Source organism: Rhinatrema bivittatum, chromosome 14 (genome assembly GCF_901001135.1).
Source record: "Rhinatrema bivittatum chromosome 14, aRhiBiv1.1, whole genome shotgun sequence".
Classification (NCBI taxonomy): domain Eukaryota; kingdom Metazoa; phylum Chordata; class Amphibia; order Gymnophiona; family Rhinatrematidae; genus Rhinatrema; species Rhinatrema bivittatum.
In genome coordinates, this window is record NC_042628.1 from 60,108,387 (window position 1) to 60,117,541 (window position 9,155).

The window sequence follows — 9,155 nt, forward strand, 5'->3', positions numbered from 1 at the left end:
CCACCATCACTTTCGTGAATGTCCGCGGCGCTGTCGCCAGGCCGAACGGGAGAGCCCACATGAAGGTATGCTTCCGTGAGATCTAGAGACGCCAGGAATTCGCCTGGCCGCACCGACGCGATCACCAAACGAATGGTCTCCCATCTTGAAGTGAGGGACCCGAAGGCATCTGTTGACTCCCTTCAGATCCAGAATGGGTCGGAACGTGCCGTCTTTCTTGGGAACTATGAAGTAAATGGAGTAACGGCCCTTGCCGTACTGATCGGCAGGAACCGGAGAAATGGCCCCCAAGCTTTCTAGTCGTCGGATGGTGTCTAGCACCGCCGCCTTCTTCTTGGGATCCTTGCAAGGCGAGACCAGGAATTTGTCCGCTGGGATGCGAGCAAAATCTAACTCGTAGCCGCGTCTTATCACGTCGAGGACCCACTGATCCGACGTCATGCTGGCCCATTCCTCGCGGAAGAAGGATAGACGCGCCCCCACGTTTGGAACAACGTGCCGAGGACGCGACGAGGGATGGGCCGGCCGAACTTCATTGCGAGGGCTTGGACCCCGCACCCGACGGGGCCCCTCCTTGCCTGCCAAAGCGTTTGCCCCGAAAGGACTGCTGCCACTGAGTGTTCCGAGAAGAGGACGGCCGATACGAGGGCGGAGGGCCTGGTGGATCTTTGCGGCCTCGACTTCCGGGGCCCCCGGAAACGGGCTCTGCTGGAAAAAGAAGAGCGCGGCCGGGCCCTATCCTCTGGCAGCTTAAACGCTCGGTTCTCACCCAGGGAAACCATCAAGTCATCTAACTCCTTTCCAAACAGCAATTTCCCTTTGAAGGGCAATTCCCCGAGGTGAGCCTTGGACGAACCATCCACTGCCCAGTTACGCAGCCAAAGGAGACGGCGTGCCGACACCGCTGCCACCATGGACCTAGCTGAGGTGCGTAAAAGATCATGGAGCGCATCAGCCCCATATGCGATAGCCGCCTCCAGCCTGTCTGCTTGGGAAGACTCCTCCGGAGAGAGACCCGCATTCGCCTGTAGTACCTGGGCCCAGCGCAGACTAGCTCTCATAGCGAAGTTCGTGCAAATGGCGGCCCTCACTCCTAGGGCGGAAACCTCAAAAATCTTTTTGAGTTGCACCTCCAACTTCCGGTCTTGAATATCCCGGAGGGCCGTCGCTCCCGTGACCGGGATGGTAGACCTCTTCGTGACAGCGGACACCGCCGAATCCACCTTCGGGAGTCTGAGGAGCTCCAGCGCCTCCTCCGGTAAAGGGTAGAGTTTATCCATGGCCTTGCTGACTTTCAACCCTAACTCCGGAGTATCCCATTCCTTGAAGAGGATATCCGTGGACGAAAAATGAAAAGGAAAAGCGACCGCCGGCCCTGTGAGGCCGAGCAGAACGGGATCCATGTTTGCCTCCTGGCGGACCTCGATCCCCAGCTCCTGGAGAATGGCCGGGATGAGCGGCAACAGTTCTTCCCTACGGAACAGACGCACCACCTTGGGGTCATCACCGTCGACGGCCTGTGCTCCTTTTCCTGAACTGGGCTGCGCAGCACCATCCGCTGCCGCCGTCCCGGCCCCCGTCAGGGGCTCCTCGGAGGCCTCCGTGTCCGCCCCGGCGGAATCCTCGGAATCCGACTCCTGTGGCACCCCCCGGGGAAGCCGCTTCCCCCGGGACGAGCCCTGGGCGAGCTCCGCACCCTTTCTGGCCTTCTTTTTTCGCGGTGGGGACTTGTAGTCAGCCGTACGCGAGATATCCCCCCGCCTGTGCCTGCTGCGCTTATATCTGAGGACTTTGCGCAGTAACAGCGCCAAATCCTCAGAAAAATCGCCGGAATCCGCCGACTCACTCCCGGAATCCCCCCGGGACCGAAGCCCCTCCGAGGGAACCTCCCCCGCCTCGACTCGCTGCGGGGAAAGCGCAGGAAGCAAGGCCGAAGCCCCCACCGTTTCCCGCGAAATTTCCCGGCCAGTGGCCAAAATGGCCGCCACTCCCGCGCTGATCGGGAACAGGTCTTGAGGCCTGTCAGGAGGGCCCCCCCCCCCCCCCCCTCGCGACGGCGATCGCGCGACCCGGGAACGGGCCCCCCGAGGCGCCCCAGACGATCCCTCGCCTCCCGGGACGCAGGCCGAGGAAAGGCCGTCCCGGGAGAGGTGCGCGCGGGCCGAGCCGCAGGCCCTGCACTGCGAGCCACGCGGCATGCCGACAACCGCGGGAAAACAAAGACGTGCCGAAAAAACCCAAAAGTAAGCCGAAAAAAATTCAAACTAATGGAACTTACCACGGACCCAATCTGGCCACCTCCCCCTGTCGACGGCGCCCCCCCCCCCCCCCCCCCCCCCCCCCGAGCGGAACGGAGCGCGACGCCAGGCAACGGAGAGCCGAAGAAAAAACTGCAAAACACTTTTTTTTTTTTTTTTTTTTTACAAACGCTGTCCCTGGTACTGAAAAAGCCCTGTTTCCTGCAGGGGTGAGTGAACTGGGCTCCCCGGTGTCACCCCTGATGCTGCCACTAGTCCAGCCGGGTCCTCGACCCTGGCAGCGGCCTCAACCGGGGGAGGGTAGTCCCCTCAGGACCTCTCAACCCCCCCTGGGAGGCAGGGCAACCGGGACTAAGAATTGAACAAAAACCCAATTTGTAAAATAAAGACAACTAGGCCTAATAAAATTTAACCCAAAATTGAACCTGACTAACCACCTCAGAATCAGGTCAGGAAGGGCTGTGACTGGACCTGCACCATCTACTGGAGACAGAGTAAGACTGAGGGGCTGTGACTGGCACAGGGGCATATATGGCTCCACCCACAAGTTTTAGTCTGTCTCCATCTACTGGTGTGGAGTCACAACCCAGGTGTCCTGGACTGATCCTGGTACGTACAGGGAACTAAAGCTTCCAGAGCCTTAGAACTCTGTAAAAACAAGATGTAACTAAATTTCAAGAAATTGAAAGATCAGGACTGCAGGTTCTGTCAACCCTTCTGCTGAGAGTCAGAGAAAATACTGAGAGATCGCAGGTGGCACAACAGGTTAAGAGGGGTGCCTTTTCAGTTTTTTTCTCTTACTCCCTCTGCTGGAAGGGAGACACAACCCAGCGGTCTGGACTGATCCTGGTACGTATAGGGAATCACCTTTTTTTTTTTTTTTTTTTTTTTTTTTTTTAAACTTGCTTGATTCACAACTTTATAGCTAGTTCGCTCTTAAATATTTCAAGGGATAGCCTGCACCCCAGAACAGGGCAGGACTGCAGGGTTTGCACCACCTCCATCTGCTGGAGACAGAGAAATACTGAAGGGATGTAGGAGGCACACTAGGTTAAGGGTGCCTTTCAAGTGTTTCTCTGTCTCCATGGTCTGGACTGATCCGGGTACGTCCAGGGAATGGCAGATGACTTTTGGAAAGACTCTGAACAAACACTACCAACGGGAAAAGGCCTTGAACAGTGTCAGTTAATTAGGGGTCTCACAACCAGCAACAGAATGGGGCAGGGAAGGGTACAAGGAGGGAACACATCTTCCCTGTCTCAGTGACAGAAAGGTTTCCAAGACCATAAGAGCTCAGATGTTTGGCGTGCTAGCTGTACCTTACTTCTAACGACATTTTGATCCATTCTTTCACCCTTATGTTCAGACTCTTTCAAATCTGGACATTTGCTCTGGGGATTCACTTTTTTTTTTTTTTTTTTTTTTACCATTGTGCCCGACAGAGGCTCCCTGGTGTTGGCAGTGTATACTTCCTGTTGTGTGGACAATGGGAAAGGAGGGGAGGCTAACTTCTTTGTCATGTCTTGGATGTTTACGGTTCTCTATCCGTTCTTTGCCTGCGCTCGTAGAACATGGGACACACAGCCGGAATGACAGATGGGACAGACTTTCTTGTTGTTTATTTGTTCGTAAACAGACAAGCTTGACTTCCATAACGACTCTTCCCGTATACGCAATATCTGATGTACAGAGACTCAAAGATTTAAAGGGTAGGCTCAGTGGAAGTGCTGTTGCTATACAAAGGAACTGGGATTATTCTATTTTACAGGGCTGGATGGGAATGTTGCGGAGGCCCCATTCACTGTACCTGGGCAAAGCGAGCCCCAGTCATTGTGCATTGGTGACATCCAGTGGCCAGATTTAGAGCCCACAAATATAGGGATCTTGAGGGAGCCTTGGCATGTGGCCCCCAGCCGACTTGCTGCATGGGAAATTTCTAAATACCCTGTGCTGCCACAAGCTACCCGGGTGCTTTTAACGCATATGCCTTTGGCAACATTTTCAAAAAGAAATCACCGGCATTATTTTTCTTTGCAAATTAGCAAGCATAAAGAATGCACATTAGAAGTGTCCATCTACTTTGTAACTTGAGGGTGGCCAAGTAGGGGAAAATAGAGTGCACACTTCTGAAAATCAAGTGTGTGTGTGTGCTGGCTTCCTCCCCAGGAACTTGTCCTTTTAACATGGCTAAAAGTGCATGCACTGCAGACCCCCAATTGTGCTTCTGGCCGTATCTGAGCTGGGAGGGGATATAAAAGAGGGAAATAGGAACCCAGGTAGTTGGAAATGGAGGCTCATGGTTCTGCTTGAGCAGGAAGCCCAAAGGAGCAGGAGAATTTCAAATCCAGAAACAGAAATTCAGAAAAATCCTACAATTTTATTTGTGCGGAAATGGGATAGGGAGAAGGTAGTTGTTTTCAGACCTGAATTTGAAAACGCATTGGTACTGCAGCTACCACTAGGACCTGGAAGTGCGAGCTCCAACTGCAGAATGCAAAGGATAAGACTGGCCATAAAAATACCATCTTCTAAATGCACCTCCTGATGAATCCCGGCGTGCTCAAAGGATCTTTACAGTACCTTTTACCCCCAGGGGCAAGCAGCCTCTCCCAGCCATCCACAATCTACTCACCCTCTTCTCATGGTCCCTATCCCGGGAGATGAATTCTTTGTCTCTCCCGGGTCCAGAGAGGTTCAGATGCCCCAACAGTCCTGGTTCCATCCTCCTTCTTCCCCTCCGTCCAGGACCATACACCCCAGGCTGACTGTGCCCTGACTCCGACATCAACGCTGCGAAAAGTAGAAGAGCAGCAGCGCCCAGTTAAGTCCAGTTCAACTTGGTGCATGACATTTCAAAATTAGGTTTCTTTAATTCAGCGGCATTGCACAGCCTGGCGTTGGGACAAAATCACATGGACTGCCACTCACAGGGACATAGGGCTTTGACTCTGCTCGCCATGCTATGACAGAAGCAAGTCTTCCGGGATACACCATGCTGTCAAGAGCATCTAGATTTACTTCACAAGCATGGTTTGGTGCCCAAACCTGGCACAATGGGATAACTCACCCAGCTCGACCTCTGCCCCTGGGAGATCTAAGAAGTAAAAGGAGGCAACATCTGACCAGTTCTTGGGATACACATCATTGAGGTGACTGGATGTCACCTGAGTAACAGATGAACATGATTACCTATGGGAAAATGTTTTTTTCTAGAATAAACAAATCTTCCCTGTTATAGCTGCAGGAACATTTGAAGAATGAGGCCGCCAAAATATCTAAGGGCAGTCAAATAAAAATTATCATAACCTGCAAAATGCCCATATAAACATGATAAAATATATCAGATACAAGCTACAGGGAATAAAGACCATCTCCAGGGGTTTCTATCCCTTCTGTCTTACTGTAGCACACAGTGGAGCGAATAAAGACCATCCCCAGGTATTTCTGGCTCTTCTGTCCCATTATGGGTCAATTTTAATACTGTGCACGATAGGGTAATATCTGCAGGTTCTTTTCACCAGCAGACTTTATGTCAATTTTCAATGGGAAAAAGTTCTGATTCAGTTTTTGAAGGCCAAGAGTACCCACATGGACTCGCACCTCCAATTATAGACATTTTTTCCATTGGAATTCACATGCCTACTCCATCCCCCACCCCCCATGGAAAGCTTCTCTCAGTGTGCGTGCAAGTTTAAATGCATACCTGCATTACATGCATAAATTCATGCTGGGCAGGAATCTTTCCAAGGGGCCATTTATGTGGGTAAAACATAAATGGCTTGGAAAGTTGCCTTCCAACCCCCCCAATCACACAATGCCAGGCATTCTTATATATTTGTTTTATGATATATTTTATGGGGGCACATACTTTCCCTTTCCATGCTCGCACCAGACTTGCTACCTACTTTCTGCACAGTCAGAATTTTTGTGTAGATGTGAAAGAACAATCTGCATATGGTATTTTCCAATCCCAGCTCGAGGGACACCTCTTTGCATTCTGGTAAAAGCAGGCATGCTATGGAAGACTTTTAATCGGATTTCCAACAGTTTCTATGCTTAACAGAAGGCACGGGGGAGGTAAACATCATAGAGTGGCAGTTATTACCCTAAAAAAAAAAAAAAAGCTTGCTGGGGAGACTGCATAGACCCCCTTGGGTCTTTTACAGCCATCACTTACTATCGGTCCGATACAGTAAAAGTCGCAGGAGAGTTCTCCTGTGTATGCAATACAGTAAAAAAAAAATTATTTAAATTAGGCCTGGCGGTAAAAAGAGGCGCTAGGGACACTAGCACGTCCCTAGCGCCTCTTTACGGACAGGAGCGGTGGCTGTTAGTGGGTTTGACAGCTGACGCTCAATTTTGCCGGCATTGCTTCTCGAGCCCGCTGACAGCCACAGGTTCAGAAACGGACGCCGGCAAAATTGAGCGTCTGGTTTTCAATCCGCGAGCCTATTTCAATTTTTTTTTTTTTTTACTTTTTAAACTTTCGGGACCTCCGACTTAATATCACCATGATATTAAGTCGGAGTGTGCACAGAAAAGCGGTTTTCCTTTGGGTAGGCGCTAATTTCTGAAAGTAAAATGTGCGGCTTGGCTGCACATTTTACTTACTGAATCGCACGGGAATACCTAATAGGGCCATCAACATGCATTTGCATGTTGCGGGTGCTATTAGGTTCGGGGGGGGGGGAGGTGTTGGACGCGCTACTACCCCATACTGAATAAGGGGTAAAGCTAGCGCGTCAAAAACGTGCGTCCAAATGCCGGCTAACAGTGCGCTCCGTCAGAGCGCACTGTACTGTATGTTACCTGGGGAAATTGCCCCTCCCCACGCTCTCCAGTCTCTGGTCTACTGTTTCCTTCTCTTCAGAAAGAGGTTTTATAAATACTTCCTGTTACAAATTAAACCCCGAATCTGAGAGGGCAGGGAAACATCTGGCGGCCTGGCACATAACTCCCCGGCATCCACTAAAGCAGCAGAGCACCTCTACCTTAACCCCGATGGTGGGTTTTACTCCTCAAATGGGCCGATACAGTACCCTCTATTGGACGCGTATTTTCGACGCGCTAGCGTTACCCCTTATTCAGTAAGGAGCCGAGAACCCGCGTCCAACCCCCTGAACCTAATAGCACCCGCAACATGCAAATGCATGTTGATGGCCCTATTAGGTATTCCTGCGCGATTCAGAAAACAAAAATGTGCAGACAAACAGCACATTTTGCTTTCAGAAATTAGCGCCTACCCAAAGGTAGGCGCTAATTTCTCCGGGCACCGGGAAAGTGCACAGAAAAGCAGTAAAAACTGCTTTTATGTGCACCCTCCGACTTAATATCATGGCGGTATTAAGTCGGAGGTCCCAAAAGTTTAAAAAGGTAAAAAATAAATAAATAAATAAATTTGAAGTCGGCCGGCGGCTCGAAAACCGCTCAATTTTGCCGACGTCCGGTTTCGTAAATTGAGCGTTGGCTGTCAAACCCGCTGACAGCCGCCGCTCCGGTCCAAAAGGAGGCGCTAGGGACACCCTAGCGTCTCCTTTTGCCTGTTTTTACCGCCGGGCCTAATTTGCAAAGAGAATCGCGCGCACAGGAAAGTGACCTGTGCGTTCGCCCGCTCTCCCACGGACTTTGCTGTATCGGCCCGAATAGAAGGTTTCCGATAAAAGATTTTCGGTTAACACCAAATTTTCTGGGTAATAGAACGTAGGCCGAAACCATGACTTTTTGTTTTTTCGTGTAATGGAAGTTTGGAGATTGAAGCGTCAAATATTTGTTTTTCTTCCCTGCCAGTGTTTCTCTGCATTTTGATCATCAGTTGCCTTTTTTTTTTTTTTTTTAGGGGGGAGGAGGAGTTAACACTTTACTTTTTGGGCTTTTGATGAAGACAATTCACCTGCGACCGAAGAGAGTTTTTTGCGTTTTCTTTTAAACGTTTTCCTTGGCTGTTTTTAAACTCGCCCTGCCTCAATCGCTTCTCTCAGGCGCGCCCACGAAGCGTCAACATTTTCCGATATATTTGCTCCCCCCCATCCCCGCCCCGTACATTAACACACATACAATTCTGTTTTTATCCAGCAAGAGAGCAGAAAACCCCACAGGCCTAATTGTAACTCTGCCAGGACTCAGAATTTGAACCTTTTCGGAGGTGAAGCGGCCTTGAACCTTTAACTCCCCCTTTCCGCAGATTCTCCCATGGTGTTGCTGCCGGGCTTTGCCAGTAATTCCGTCATGCGGGATAGGCCGATCCAGTCCTGTGTTTACCCCGTTGCATACATGGACTTGTAATTCGCCTTTCCGGTGGAAAGAGCACCGCCGCACCTCCATGCATGACACACGGCAAAACCAGGCCTGGAACTTCTGGAGAGAGCCCAAGAACTGTCGATTCAGCTCCTAGAGTCCAACATTTAAATTTTACTTATCGCTCTTTTTTTCCCCCAAGGATTTTAAAAATTATAAAACAGAGCAACCCACCTTCCCTTGCGCTCTCTGCCTCCCTTCGCACAAGCAGACCCAGACTTCTTCGCCTGACCTGGAAATGCAAGCAGCTTGTGGGAGCTGTAGTGCAAGCAGTCACCTTCCTTCCCCAGGACTATGTTTCCCAGAATGCAATTGCAGCAGGCTCTATGGGCGGTAGTAAAGAAGGAGTGGCGGAGGGTTCCAGTCAGTCCTGGTTTTACCGAGCTCTCTTTTCCAAGCATTTGCATTGGGCAAAAAAGAGCACTAAAGACGCGCAGACTGAACTCCCGAAAGCAAAATCACAAATGTCTTAGCCTGGCTCCGCCGTGACCTGCAGTTTTATTTTTTTGCAACCCACAAGCTTTGCAGGCTATTTGCAATGAGTATTCGTGAGCTATATTTGCATGCATTTTCTCCGTTAACACTTTATTTTTGTTACGGAAG

The 9,155-nt window shown here is 50.6% G+C and overlaps 1 protein-coding gene across 4 annotated transcripts in view; it reads right to left on the minus strand.

Moving 5' to 3' along the window:
* SMG9 (SMG9 nonsense mediated mRNA decay factor) overlaps positions 1-8,883 on the minus strand; it is a 183,550-nt gene extending 174,667 nt beyond the window's left edge. For 3 of the 4 annotated variants that reach the window (XM_029576582.1, XM_029576583.1, XM_029576580.1), the window contains exons 1-2: positions 8,727-8,883; positions 4,891-5,048 (exon numbers count right to left, since the gene is read on the minus strand). In XM_029576582.1, the coding sequence (XP_029432442.1) occupies positions 4,891-5,043 (153 nt within the window). In that variant the 5' untranslated portion in view covers positions 5,044-5,048; positions 8,727-8,883. Of the gene's footprint in view, positions 1-4,890; positions 5,049-8,390; positions 8,534-8,726 lie in introns of those variants that run through there. The other variant, XM_029576581.1, reaches the window with a different exon arrangement.
* Between the last annotated feature and the right edge of the window lie 272 nt (positions 8,884-9,155).